Source organism: Hyperolius riggenbachi, chromosome 1, assembly GCF_040937935.1.
Source record: "Hyperolius riggenbachi isolate aHypRig1 chromosome 1, aHypRig1.pri, whole genome shotgun sequence".
Taxonomy (NCBI): Eukaryota; Metazoa; Chordata; class Amphibia; order Anura; family Hyperoliidae; genus Hyperolius; species Hyperolius riggenbachi.
The window spans coordinates 285,938,443-285,954,220 of NC_090646.1; the positions used below are offsets into that span (position 1 = coordinate 285,938,443).

General features: G+C 43.1%; 1 protein-coding gene across 1 annotated transcript in view; it reads right to left on the reverse strand.

Annotated features, from left to right (window-relative positions):
- The window catches only part of SH2D4A (SH2 domain containing 4A), a 169,701-nt gene that overhangs the window by 75,014 nt on the left and 78,909 nt on the right, over positions 1–15,778 (reverse strand). The window contains exon 3 of the mRNA XM_068271152.1: positions 2,263–2,422. Coding sequence (XP_068127253.1) covers positions 2,263–2,422 — 160 coding nt within the window. The remainder of the gene's footprint in view (positions 1–2,262; positions 2,423–15,778) is intronic.

Here is a 15,778-nt window from a genome sequence, read left to right on the forward strand (position 1 = left end):
ACTTAGTCTATTATATATATAGATGTTGCTGCCTGGTATCTGCTCGTTGCTGCCTGGTATCTGCTCACTGCTGCCTGGTAACTGCTTGCTGCTGCCTGGTAACTGCTTGCTGCTGCCTGGTAACTGCTTGTTGCTGCCTGGTATCTGCTTACTGCTGACTGATAACTGCTTGCTGCTGCCTGGTAACTGCTTGTTGCTGCCTGGTAACTGCTTGTTGCTGCCTGATAACGGCTTGTTGCTGCCTGGTAACTGCTTGTTGCTGCCTGGTAACTGCTTGTTGCTGCCTGGTAACTGCTTGTTGCTGCCTGGTATCTGCTCACTGCTGCCTGGTAACTGCTTGCTGAGCACACAGCTCAACCGTCCGTGGAAAAGAGGCCTTAAACTTGGTGTTTGATCACGCATAAATTTTCTCATGCAAAGTACTTCTTCTTCTTGTTTGAAGGTTGAGGCACTTAGTCTATTATATATATAGATGCCTGCAATTTGCACAAGTAATTTATCTTTGTCTAGTATAATGAAAATATTAATACATTTACATACACACATTCCAATCCCTGTGGTGACAGGCTCTGATCATGAGTGCATACAGAAGGTGTCCATTGGCTATAGCCAACAATGTGTTATGTTCCTATGGGAAGGAGAGAAAGGACAATAACATAGTGCATGATAGAGTGACTTTCAGATGGCGGGAAAAGCAGGGAACAATGGGCTTGGCCATTGCTGTGACTTCAATCAAGCATCATCCGGCTTCAATCAAGAATGTGTATGAAGCTTACAGTTTGCTCACTTCAGGTTTGCTTTAAAACCTGTAATAATAGAGTTTTATGGATATAAGTTAGGTGGTTCTCATTATTGCATAAAGTACTCACAGAATTATAGTTTCTTAGGCCTCTTTCCCACGGACAGTTGAACTGTGTACTCAGCAAGCAGTTACCAGGCAACAGTGAGAAGTTGCCAGGCAGTAGCAAGCAGTTTTTTGCACCCTAAGTGCGCTAAGGGGCCCAAAGTCCAATGAGTACCTTTAGGATTTCACAGGTCATTTTGCGACATTTGGTTTCAAGACTACTCCTCACGGTTTAGGGCCCCTAAAATGCCAGGACAGTATAGGAACCCCACAAATTACCCCATTTTAGAAAGAAGACACCCCAAGGTATTCCGTTAGGAGGATGGTGAGTTCATAGAAGATTTTTTTTTTTTGGTGAGAGTTTGAGAGGCATCTCACTGCCTATCAACTGTCCGTGGAAAAGAGGCCTCATTGTTAGTAGGGATGATCAATGAGATGCAAATAATTACAAGTTCATGCAGGATTATGTAGATATTGTATTCAAATTTATGCAAGTTAAAAATTGACCAATCAAATCTGACCAAGGTTTAAATTCATTGGTCCATTTTCAAGCTGAATATATTTGCATTCAGAATTTGCATAATCCTGCATGAAGTCAGAATTATTTGCATCTTATTGATCATCCCTAATTGTTAGCTAACATGCAAATTGTATCTTCACTCTAATGGTACGTACACACTTACGACTATGGTCCTTTGAAACAGCAGCTTAACGATCGGTCTGCCGACAATCGGGTAAAGAACTTTACCAAACGATCATTAAGTACAACGACGAACGAACGATATCAGCACAAAACTATAGTGTGTATAGTTCTCTGCCGAGCACGATCGTTACAAGGCGCCTGCGTTGGATTGTGCCCAGCTTCCGTACTTCCTGTGTAGCGCGGCCCGTAAAGATTGTTACATTATAAATTTCAAACAAACTTTGTTTTCAAGTTAACTATCATATATTATCTATTGTAACCCAATGTTTTATTGTTTTTTTTTATTTTATAAAAATATCTACGCAGCATTTCCCTCTGATCGTTCTTTTCTGCAAGAATGATCGTTAAAATGTGTATAATGATTGCTGCATCCCATCGTTGCATTCCAATCGTTCCAATATTGTTAGTCTGGTAACTATCGTTCCTTGTAAACGATCGTTATCGCAAGTGTGTACGTACCATAATTTATGTCTAATTGCATCATTTGCACATGATGATTATTGTGCATTTGTAAATATCTTGTGAACACGGTTGCACTTGTTTGCACAAAAGTAAAGTAAATACAAATAGCATTTGAATTGCATTAGATACTTAGTATGCCTGTCTTTTTATAAAACTGAATGGCAGCCAACACAGCTTTAACACATTCACATAATATTCTTATCAGACTGCTGTGCCTCTGTGGCTATAGGTGAAAAGATTGTGGAAAGCCTACCTCCGCACCTCTGCTTCTTTTTCAGCTTGTTTGCGTGCTTGTTCTGCAATGATCTCATCACAGATGACATCATAAGGCTTGTCTGATGGATGTTCACCCATAACCCAGACCCAGACATCATCATCTGCACCAAGTTGCCAATGTACCGATCTCTGAGAAACTGGAAGAAGCAATTAAGAATCAATTTCTTTAAAATCAATAATAAAACCATTTAACATATGACAGCTTAAAGGGACCCTAAGCCATGAGGCAGGGAACACACTTGACTTTCAGTTTTCCGCGCGCGTTTTTCTGCATACTTTTTCTGCACACTAAGTGTGTTTCCATGCAGGAAAACGCGCGCGTTTTTTCACAGCAGCTGATGTAATTGATACAGAAAACTGCCAAAATCTGCAGAATCAGGATGCAGAATGTCAGTTTTTTTTCTGCGCGCGAACAACACAGCAAGTGTGTACTAGCACATTGATTAACATGGGTTCTCTGTGCAGAAAACGCGTACGAAAACAGTCAAGTGTGCTCCCTGCCTGAAGGTAAAGGAGCACAACCTTCACCATACTTACCTAACCTTAAGGGGTGGTCTGCCTTAAATACTTCTGATAACCTGCTCCTGCAACCCCAAACTTTCAACAGACCCTTATATGTCATTAGATGCAGCCCTGAGTATATTTGAAGAGTTTGGTACGATGTCTGGTGTTAAAATCAACTGGAGCAAATCGATATTATTTCCTTTAGATGACTTGTCCTTTCTACCACCAAATTCCAACTCCCCCTAATAGTGGTTAACCAATTTAAATACTTGGGTATCCAAATAACCAGAGATGTCATGAGTTTTAGACCACTTAATATACACCCACTCATCCAACAACTCGAAAGCAAATGTACTGTCTGGAACAGGCTTCCACTAAACTTGATAGGCAGAATCAACCTGCTTAAGATGATTTTTCTACCTAAATTTAATTATGTATTCCGGCAATGTCCAGTTTGGCTCCCGACGTCACTCTAAACAAATCGACAAACTAATTGTAATCCTTTATATGGGCAAGTAAACAGTCGAGAATTGCATTAGACTTACTACAACTTCCCAAATCTAGAGGTGGTTTAGCGCTCCCACATTTTCAAAAGTACTACTGGGCATCAGAACTTGTTACGGTTAGGTGGTGGTTCTCAAGAGAGGAAACAAACCCAGCGGTGAATGTCGAGGCAGCACTGTTGGGTTCGTATGAACAATTAACAAACCTACCCTATAGAGGACCTTAAGCTAACCCTCAAACTACCGTGGCTATGACAACAACCTGGAAGGCCTGGTCAACCGCTAGAACCCCTATAACTAAACCTAATACTATATCTTCATACACACCATTATGGGGAAACCCACAGTTAAAGCATTTCTCTACTATACCCGACCTAGTCATTTGGGCGCGTTATGGAATGAAAAACCTATCTCATATTCAAAAGGTTAAATCGCTTTATACCTTCAATTAACTTAAAGCTCAATTTGATCTCCCTAACAAGCTCTTATTTAGATACCTCCAGTTACAGCACGCACATAGATCACAATTTGGATCCCAGCCTCCTGACATGCAAACTGAGAGCCTGGAACAACTACTTTTAACCCAAAATCTTCCCAAAACGCTTTTAGCTATCTACACTGAATTGCTCACTCGCAATAATGCCAGATTGGATAAAACTTTCAAAAATGGGTACAGGATATCTCTACCTTAACCAAAGAGGAATGGGATGAAATATTAGAAGATTTCCCCACCACGGTTATATCTGCCAGTGACCAACTTATCCAAATGAAATTCTTGCACAGAACTTATTTTACGCCGGTGAGGCTACACAGAATGAGTAATGTCAATTCAGATAGATGCTGGAGGTGCTTGGTGGACTTTGGTAGTTTTATCCACATCTTCTGGCAATGTCCTAAAATTATCCCTTTCTGGGAGAATATACTCTCAATTATTATTAATGATTTGGCACAAACTTCTTTCCGGCTTGATGCAGGGCTGCTATTGCTAGGGAGAATTGGCAAGGACATTATTTCATCTCATAAACAATTGTTGGTGAGGACATTATGATTCTATGCTAGGAAGGAGATTCTAAAATATCGGAAAAAAAGTCTCTACCCCGACACTTGGTACTTGGGCTAAAGCAATAAACAACGCCCTTCCCCTATATAGAACAACCTACCTAAATAGGAAGAGTCCTAAGCAATTTAATAAGGTATGGGGAGTCTGGGAAAATAGGATACTGGATCCAACAAGTGTAAAATTTATACCAATTATTGATTGAGAGGCACGCTGGTACGGGCGTAGGGCGGGGCTGGAGACGGGCGTTGACTTCTTTTTCTTCTGGGGTGGCACTACCCCTCTTTCTTCTTTACACTCTTCTCTTGTGCAGAACGGAAATGCTATTACGATTGTTTACACCTATGAGATGCTATATTATCTTAAACTGACATTAGCTGCACTCATCGTCCTATTTAATGTAACTATACAGCTATTGACGTGGATATGTACTGCAGTTCTCATTTGTACAGCTACAACTGTATATGCGCTGTTCTGTATTCTTTCCCTGTTTATTTGAAAAATAAATACATTTTTACTGTTAAAAAAAAAAAGACAGAAGAGTTAACTTTAGGTTTGCCTGAGGTAAAATGTTTTCTGAATATGACATGCCTCATCACCATGGTGATAACTAAAGAAATGTTATTAAAGACAGGAGATAAGCTTATCTTATTTCACTAAGCTTATCTCCTGTCTTTAATAATGTTTTAGAGTTATTACCATGATGATAAGGCATGTAGTATTCAGGAAACCTTTTACCTCAGGCAAACCTAAAGTTAACTCTTCTGTCTTTAAGTTAAGGAAAGATCTCTAAAGTTAACTCTTCAGTCTTTAAAATAACTACATAATTCTAAAGTTAAAGACAGGCTCTTAATTACCTGCATGTGAAAATAACTACAGAGGAGGTAACTTAAAAAGAACCTGAACTGACAATAAAAAGTAAAAATAACCATACACAGGTTATACTTACCTCCTGTGTAGTCTACTACTCAATCTCTTTCTCCTCTCCACAAGTGAAGTTGGGCTTTAAGGTCCTGTTTCCACTTGCTAGTGAGTAGTTATAAACATGCCTTTTTGTGTGTTGCTTCCTAGACATTTGTTGGTGAGAAAACTTTTGTATCTTCCACAACTGCAAAATGTATTTTTTTTGCAGCCATACACACTGTATCTCGGAAACAGCAACCCCCTTTCTTTTTTTCAGCACATGAAAAATAATATTACATGAAAACAGCCCATTGTTATTACATGAGGTGTCAGTGGTAATGTTTTTTTTCAGGGGTGGGAGAAAGGCTCTAGTCTAAGGCTATCTTGGATGTATTGAAGATAACTTTTTTGCTGCTGTAGTTGGTGCGTCCCTGTCACAGTGCCACTGAAGTAACACATGCTGTAACTTTTCGGCAAGCTTTACTATGCTCTGATATGATGCAGATTTGTCAATCTTTACTCTAAAGATATCTAGTCTAGGTTTGTTAGAGCACGTATGTGCATTGCTACTCCATTAAACATGCATGTCATGGTAAAGAAAAGATCTTTACAGAGCCACACAGTTTAAAAATGGCCAAGAACTCAAGATGTCTATCTGGCCTGCTCTGCTTCCATGCCTTTTAAACTCCATAAAAAAGACTGTTTTGTCTTTTATCTAAAACTCTAGAAACATAGACTCCATTTTTGTACATCACATGTACTACAGCACCACAAAAGTATGAACACTTTATCAGGGATGAGCAGGCCACATTTCCAGCTGTGGAGACAGAGGTGTTGGGAAGATGGAGAGCAGTCTGCAGCACATCAGTGAGAGGCACGATATATACACAAGTTGCCTGTGTTTGCTGTGGCCTGCCTCCACTAACACACTGGTTCTGTTTTGTGGCAGGCAAAACTGAATCTCACTCTCATGTGCTCAAACCCTGACACTGCCTGTTATATGCTATATGAATAGATGATCTGCTATGTATTAGTAAAGTGCACACACGAGCAGCCAGATGTTACTTTTAACAGTTCAACATTGTCAAGATAGTAAGAAACGATTACTGTTTCAGTGATTTGATGCACTCAGCACATAGTTGCATAAAAGGCTTTGCCATTTTTATATCTTGAAAAACATTCCTTAATTATTTCTGGTTTTGAATGTTAATAGAGTAAAGCAGGTATAAAACAAGCTGTGTTCTTTGGCTCTTCATAGAGTTGGGCGAACAGTTCGGCTGTGTTAGCCGAACTGCAGCCGAACTGTTCGGTTGCCCAACCTGTCATTTTGCTGTGGCTCTTACTACTTCCGGGTCGCAATGACCCGGAGTAGTGCGTCTGCGCTGGCCCGGCGGAGCGCGTCCTAGATCGCGCTCCCGTTGCCGGGCACTCTCTGCGCATGTGTGTGATGTCCTGAGTGACGTCACACACATGCGCAGAGAGTGCCCGGCAACGGGAGCGCGATCTAGGACGCGCTCCGCCGGGCCAGCGCAGACGTACTACTCCGGGTCATTGCGACCCGGAAGTAGTAAGAGCCACAGCAAAATGACAGGTTGGGCAGCCGAACAGTTCGGCTGCAGTTCGGCTAACACAGCCGAACTGTTCGCCCAACTCTAGCTCTTCACAGGTTTTCTGAGGATAAACACATATTTCCTCAGTAATTGAAAACTAAGGAAACAACAAAACATTTCCCAGTATGCATCTCCACTTTATCTTTCTTTTAAGAGAAGCAGCAACAAAAGGGGTTAACAACAATGCACTGCATTAAACACATTTCTAAGGTATTTCTAGGAAACTTTGCAAAATGTTTGCAAATGTAATTGTACTAATTGGTGTCACAAGGTCTCAGGTGTGAATGGATAGCAGGTCTGTTAAATTTGGTGTTATTGCTCTCATACTGTACAATAGAAGTTTATCATTGCACCTCTTGACAGAGAACTCTCTGAAAAACTTAAAATAATTGTTTCTGTATATAAAGATGACCTAGGGCTATCACAAGATTGCCAACACCCTGAAACTGAGCTTCAGCAAGGTGGCCAAGACCACACAACAGTTTACTAGGACAGGTTTTCCTTCAGAACAGGCCCCACCATGGTCGACCACAGAAGTTGTGTGCACATATTCAGAATCATATCCTAAGGTTGCCTTTTTTCAATTAAATGTATGAGTTCTGGCAGCATTGCTGGTGCAGAGGTTGAAGGAGTGGCGGGTAAGCCTGTTAATGCTCAGAGTATACGCCATACACTGAATCAAATTGTTCCGCATGACTGTTATTCCAGAAGAAAGCCTCTTCTAAAGATAATGCACAAGAAAGCCCAGTTTGCTGAAAACTAAGGGCATGAATTACTGTAACTGACTTGTGGTGTGATGAGACCAAGATAAACTCCTTTGGTTCATATCATGTCAAGCACGTGTGGAGGCATCCAGGTAAGGAGTACAATGACAAGTGTGTCTTCCCTACAGTCAAGCAGCATGCTGGTTGGCGTACATTTAAATGTGCTGCAAATTGAAATGGGCGCGGCTATCGTCATTGTTAATTATCGGTGGAATGAGATGAAGTCCATTGGAGCGGTTTTCGGTTTACTGCATTAGCGGCAGCAGCAGAGGAAGCCGCAATGAATTATGTCCGCTATGGCAATTAAGCGCAGCTTTCCTTATACACATTGAGTACAATAACGGTCATGCAAAGTATGACTAAATTTGTTATTTATCGCTGGTTTTAATAATAAGCAGTAGGCAATGTATTAATAAAGTCGATATTTATCTTGTAAAAAGGAGTTTGCCCACTTATGCTCACAAATGCGGTACACACAAGGTACTGTATTACTAAAGTTATTTATCGTCACAACAAGTAATCAGGCAAATTTTATTGTGGCATACACAAATATCACCTATTAGCAAAATAGCTTATTTATCGCCTCAGCAATATCAAACAACATTAATTTTGCTCACTTTTTGCGATTCTCTAGAAAAGTTATTTGCCGGCTCAACAATATCCATATCCAGTAAAGGGTGCGGATTATCAAGGTTCTTAGTTATCAGCGACATCTACATACAAATAAATACTGTACATAAATATAATTTATCACATTACATAGTGCACGTGATTGCTGTTTTTTTTCAAGACACGTAATTGCAAACTGCTTATTTTTTGGTTCTACGATATCCTGAAACATTTAGTTAGCCTACTTTGCTAATGAAATTAGCAAAATTGCTTATTTATCTACTGCCTCAACTATATCAAACAGTAATTTTGCCCATATATGCAATCCCTCACAAAAGTGGTTACTTATTGCCCCGAATACTTGTTTTTATTTTCATATGACTACTCTTCTTAATCTTCTACACAGATACATTTATAGACCCGGCAACAAATACAGTCAGCTTACTGAATATTTATAGCGTGACAACTTTTAGCTGGGGTGGCTGCAGGACTTCAAGTCCCAGAATCTCTTGATGGTTCTTCAGAAGGTGGAGAAGTCAGATTTAGCTCCCCCTGCAGATAAATAATTCTTATTTCTGGTAATTATTGCACATTCCCACAAATTATGATACAGCTCTTTTCCTTTCATATATAACTGCAATGTGAATCCTTGAAGTCAGATAAGAGAACAGTGAGTGGGTGAGCTGATTGTTGTGACTAATTAATGAACCTCTAAAAATTATTTTACAGACCCCGTCTGAAAAATCTCACCCTCCATGAATCCCACCATATAAAGTACAGGTCGCATTGTAGTTGTATAAACTTATGTAAGTTTCCCTTTTGCTTAAAGGGCTTGCTTTGTGATGTTCTTGGAGACCATCATCTTGTATTGTAATGTAAAAACCTGTGACATGCTGCAATCATGTGAGGGATTTCTGCTTCTGCTTATCTCTCACCCTTCTCTGTAAACGGTGTGTGTTTTCTGAGCTAGGGGATAATCAGATCAGGGATTACATAGCGGCAGAGGAGAGGCAGAACATCACAAACAGAAATGTCAGCAGTGCATGAGAGAGTGCTTATTAACCTCCTTGGCGGTAATGACGAGCTCAGCTCATCCATTACCGCCGGAGGGCGCCGCTCAGGCCCTGGTGGGCCGATTCTCATCATTTTTTTAAACACGCAGCTAGCACTTTGCTAGCTGCGTGTCTAACCTAATCTCTGCCGCCGATGCGCCGCTACCCGCCGCGTTAGAGGGCCCCCTCGAGACCCCGTGCGCAGCCTGGCCAATCAGTGCCAGGCAGCTCTGAGGGGTGGATCGGGACTCCCGATGAAGTCACGACGTTGATGACGTCATCACGATCGTCGCCATGGTGATGGGGAAGGCCCTAAAGGAAATCCCGTTCAGAACGGAATTTCCTTATGGGAATACGCGCCAGCGGCGATCGGAAGGGTGGAAGGGATGCAGAAGGGAGGGATGCAGAAGGGAGGGGGGGGGGGGGGGGAATCATGTAGCTTGCGCCAGGCTAGCTACACGATAGAAAAAAAAATTCAAAAAATAGTGCTGCACATCCACCCTGGCGCATTCCATAGGATGCCAGGGTGGTTAAATAACATAGTGCGGCCATGTGTCATAATTTACTCCTTTATGCAGTACAGTGCAGCCATAGTTTTGACTGAAAAACAACAACTTTGATAACTCGCACCATTTACTGGAAAATGTTGAGCTGGCAAATAACTTTTGTGCAGAATTGCAGTTTTAGCAAACCTAATGTCATTTTAGATTGTTGTGGTGAGAAGCAATTTTGCTAATAGGTGAAATTTGTTATTAACAACTTTACTATTACTTGACCTATGATGGATATTGTTGCAGCGATAAGTGACCAGTTTTGCAAAATGTTGTGAGTAGGCTGACTAACTGCTACAAGATATTGTTGAAACAACAAATAAGAAATTTGCCATTACATGTCTTGACATCTCGGCAATCATGTGCACTATGTAATTAGAATAATGGTATTTCTTATGTATACGCAATTTCTTTGTATGTAGATGTGGCTTACATAGTGGCAATACTGTACAACATATACAGTACATTTACATTGAAAGAATAGTGGTTAAAAAAATACATATATATCGATCACAAGCAGTAAAGTCTGTGCAAGAAACATAACGTGTTTAACAGTGCAAACATTATTTCCTCTGTTTGTGAAATATCAGCAATTACCTGCACAGAATCACTGCATCACTAGCAGTAACGTCGGCACAAGCAATTTGTGTTTACCTATGCAAACAGATCCGGCGAGAGCAGTAAGGTAGTGAGAACATCGTTAATATAGCAGAAATATGGTTTAGCCGAAAAGTGCGCCCAAATCAAACAGCAGGTGCCAGAAAAAGTCCAGATGCGGTACATTTAAATTGAACGGATAGTCGCGCCCAATTTAACTTGCTCTTTTATTGCGGTGTTTGTGCTGGTTGGAATGTCATGCTTTAGGGCTGCATGGGTGCTGCTGGCACTGGAAAGCTACGGTTCTTTGATGGAACCAAATGCTAGCATGTAGTGTGAAGTACTAAAGCAGAGCATGGTCCTCTCCCTTCTGAAACTGAGACGCAGGGCATTATTCCAATATGTTAACCCTAAACACACCTCCAAGACAACCACTGCCTAGCTAAAGAAACTAAGGGTAAAGGTGCTGCACTGGATAAGCATGTCTCCAGACCTAAACCCTATTGAGCCTCTGTGAAGCATCCTCACATGGACATCCGCAGAATATTTTCTGGGGAAAGGGGGCAAAAAAAAGGGGGGGGGAGAATATGCGCACCCGACACCGCTGCCCACCAGTTTACGTAGTGAAAGGGACCCCCCCATGTTTAGTGACAGGGACCCCCCTTGCTTAGGTGATGACAGGTGACCCCAGTTTTAGGTAGTGACAGGGACCCCTCATGTTAAGTGACAAGGACCCCCTAGTTTCGGTGGTGACAGTTGCCCCCAAGTTTAGGTAGTGAAAGGTGCCCCCTAGTTTAGGTGTTGACAGGTGCCCCCCCAGTTTAGCTAGTGACAGGTGCCCCCTGGCCGACCCCGCTGCATGCCAACAGCCAGTGTCAGGCCTCAGAATCAGCTGGCAACCAGTGAGAGCGGACTCATGGTACTCCGTGGACACAACGCTGCATATTCAGAAGCGATGTCACTTCTGCATATCAGTGCGGTGTCCGCAAGGTCCTAGTGCCTGCACTCACAGGTCCCTGGCGGATTCTGAGGTCTGACCCTGGCTGCGGAGATGCACCGGGTCAGCTGGGGGGAGGACTGACAGCCAGGGGGGCGGCAGCTGGCCAGGGGGGAGCCAATGCCCTACCTTGCCCTATGCTGCAGATGCCCATGCATCCTTAAAAGGAAAGTGGAAGAGGGCAAGGTCTCTAATGCCGGGCATACACGGTGCATTTATGCGCAGCTCGATGCCGGCGCATCCCCGCTCGACCGCGCAGGCGTGTGGATCGATTCCCGCTCGTCCCCGCCGGCGCTTCTTGTCGCTCATTTTTTTCTATTGTCCGCCCGCGGGGATCAAGCGCAGAATCGATCCGCCGTGGTGATTGGACACGTCGGATATTATCAATTGAGCCATCAGCGGCTCGATTGATAAGAAACAAACGAACCATATATGCCCAGCATGACATCCACCAGTTTTGTCATGGAGGAGTAGAAGATGATTCCAGAGGCAATTTGTAAAGTAGTAACCACCATGTCCAACCAAATTAAAATAGTGCTGGAAAATAATGGTGGACACACAACATATGGACATGTTGGGCACATTTTTGACATTCTTCACTTCGAGATGTACTCACTTTCGATGCCAGTGGTTTAGACAGTAATGGCTGTGTTTTGAGTTATTTCGATGCAACAAATATATGAGAGGTGTACTCACTTCTGTAATATACCCTCTTCTAATTCACACTTTTACTTACACGGACCAGTACCTCTTTCTTGACACTAGAGATGGCCCGAACTTCCATGGTTCGCGATCGCGAAGAACCGCAAACTTTACTGGAAGTTTGATTCGCCTCCATAGTGCATCATGAGGGTCAACTTTGACCCTCTACATCACAGTCAGCAGGCACATTGTAGCCAATCAGGCTACACTCCCTCCTGGAATCCACCCCCCCCCCTTATAAAAGGCAGGCAACATCAGACTTTTCTTTTTACTCACTCGTGTGCCTGCAGTAATTAAAGAAGGGAGAGCTGCTGCAGAGAGAGATATAGGGAAAGCTTAGTTAGGCTCTTGTAGGCTTGGTAGCTTGCTCCTTGCTGATTCTTATTGCTAAAAAGCATCCCTAAACAGTTCTTTTGAGAGCTAATCTTGTTCTTGTAATCTATTTTTAATTTTTTTGTGTGGCCCACTTGCATTATATACAGCCCTATCAGTCAGTCGCAGCTGGCCTTTGGCCCCTCGGTGGTAATTACTACTGTGCCAGGTGCAGATTTTTAATACCCATAACTGCATATACCTACCTGTTGTTTACTTCAGTGCACCCACCTACCTACGTGAGTGCACGCAGTGTCACTGTGCCTGTCCGGTACCTGTCTGTGTGTGGCAGGTGCACATTGTAATTCCCATCACTGCATATACCTACCTGTTGTTCACTTCAGTGCACCCACCTATCTACGTGAGCACACGCAGTGTCACTGTGCCTGTCCGGTACCTGTCTGTGTGTGACAGGTGCACATTTGTAATACCCACCACTGCATATACCTACCTGTTGTTCAGTGCACCCACCTACCTGCGTGAGCGCACGCAGTGTCACTGTGTCTGTCCGGTACCTGTCTGTGTGTGACAGGTGCACATTGTGGCCACGCTACTAGACCCTCAGTATAGGCACAAAGTGGCGGACATGTTACCAACTCACCTGAAGGCAGAAAGGATGCAGCACTTGCAGAGCAAGCTGGCAACTATGCTTTACAATGCGTTTTAGGGTGATGTCACAGCACAAAACAATAAAGGTACCACTGCCAGTAATCCTTCTCCCATGTCGACGCAGGCAAGGACAGGACGCTCCAGCGATCTCATGGTGATGTCAGACATGTGGACATTCTTTAGTCTTAGCACTTTCACCCTCCACCAACGCCTGGACCAGCAGGTAGCCGACTACCTGGCCTTAAGTGTGGATGTAGACACTGTGAGTAGCGATGAACCCTTGGACTATGGGGTGCGCAGGCTTGACCTGTGGCCAGAGCTGTCACAATTTGCCATCCAACTTCTGTCTTGCCCTGCCTCAAGCATCCTGTCAGAAAGGACCTTCAGCGCAGCTGGAGGCATTGTCACTGAGAAGAGAAGTCGCCTAAGTCACAAAAGTGTTCAGTACCTCACCTTTATCAAAATGAATGAGGCATGGATCCCGGAGGGCTACTGCCCGCCCGAAGCCTAAGTCAGTTCCCACACACAGCATCTCTGCCTGCACGCTGTGTGACTGCCTGCCCCATGACTAAGTCGCTCCCCACACAGCATCTCTGCCTGCAAGCCGCTTGACTGCCTTCTCCGCCACCACCAACAGGGTCCAGGACTCCAGGCGGATTCCTGAATTTTTAAGGATGTTTTAAAGCATTTTAGGCCTCCAATTTAGCATGTAATGTGATTTCTGCCCTTAAAACGCTGCTTTGCATCAAATCCAGAATTTTCCCAGGGAATTTTGAAGTGTATCCCACTCCGCCATGCAAAAACTCAGATGTTAGACCCCTTGAAACATCTTTTCCATCACTTTTGTGGCCATCATAAATGTTTCTAGTTTTCAAAGTTGGCCTCCCCATTGAAGTCTATTGCGGTTCGCGGAAGTTTGTGAAAATCAAACTTTTGTGGAAGTTCGCGAACCGAAAATCGGAGGTTCGGGCCATCTCTACTTGACACCCACCCAATGGAAAACAATCTGAGTGTTGTCAAAGCTTCATACTATTTGGATGCATATGCCAAAGTGCTTTGCCAGTGCAAAGCACCTTTATCATGCACATGTTTTTTGTTTCAGGGTGTTTATGTGTTTGAAGAAAAAGGGATGTGTAGTTATTCATTGTCTCAGCCCCATAGTGCAGAGTAAAGCCTGTTACTATCTGCCAATTTTATCAATTTCATGTAGTATGAGAGGTTATCTGCACAATCTGTTTATATTATTCAAAATCTGTTGGCCCTCATACTACATGGAGGTGGTAAAAATGGTCAATGATTGGCCAATCAAAATTGGATGTGTATATGCACCCTTATAGTCACACCCAAGTTATGTTCAAGGAGGTTGTGAAAAGCAAAATGTATGTTCTAGTCTGTGTGAGTAGCTTTGTACACTGGAAAGGCCTAGCAGTGGGGGTAGTGCCTCTTTCCCCAGGCTGACAGAAGGGGGGCTCCCTTCTCTCACTTTCCTGCTCTCAAAGACAGCCCCACTCTCCTATTGCTACACTTGGAGAGGGTGGGACCTCTTCCACTTTCTGGGTCACAATATCCTCTTTTCTCTCCCCCCCCCCCCCCCCCCCATCATGTTATTCACTTACAAAGTATTGGGTAGGGGGAGAGGAAAAAGCAAACAATAAACATTATGGAACTCCCACAGCTTAAAGTATTAAAGGAGGTTTGGCATGGTAATGTGAAAGGGCCAAGAGTACGCCTGTTGTTCTAAGCGGTGCTCCAGACTGAGGCCTATAAAAGCTGTATCTAAAATAGCACTGCCTAGCAACCCCTGAATAAGTACATGGCTCTGCAAAAAACACTGGTAAAGCAGGTCAAGAATCTGCATACTAGGTATAGTATACAAAGGACACTCATAAAAGACGCACACAATGGACAAAAAAGAAAAACTGATTTGCAGGAGGGGTGAAAGTAGCATCTATGTTAAACCAGTACAACAATGCCCCAAATGCCTTCAACATCTGTCAGCATGTTTTACAATGCTTACCTAAATGTTTTAAAGAAAATATGGAATTTCGACAATAAAGCTCTGCATAGCCAGTTACAAGTACCTAGATTCTTTGTTGGCTTGAACGAAGCCTTGTACATACACTCAGTTACGGTCACCCTCAATTAATGTTGATTGAGCATTAGAGCGTCGTAGCAACCAGGAGGGAGAATTAATTTTGGGTCCAGTAACCGCCGGATCAAGTGACAGGCAGCCTATTGGGCCAATCAAAGTGCGGGGATCTCTTTCTACAAAATCACTGGACCTGACAGAGTCCAGAGTGGGGCAATCGGAGCAGCTGTTTGGGGTAGCGCGAGTTAGTTAGTAGTGCATGCTACAGCAGTAGCGTGGACTACTTTGAAAATGTTACTTGCACTGCCACACCAAACTGCGCTGCTTGAGCAGTGTAGCTTAGTGAATTAATCCCTACTGATTTGTCTGTGAGCCACATGTAGCCATCAAAAGAGCCACATCTGGCTCCGGAGCCATAGGTTCCTTACCCCTGTCCTAACCCTACCTACTAGTTACCATGCACAGGCAATTTAAGGATTAGGCTAGGAGGGATTAGGCTATACCTATTTTTGTAACTCTACCTTATTCCTACATTAAACATCTGTAAATGTTGGAATAAATGGAACAAAATGCC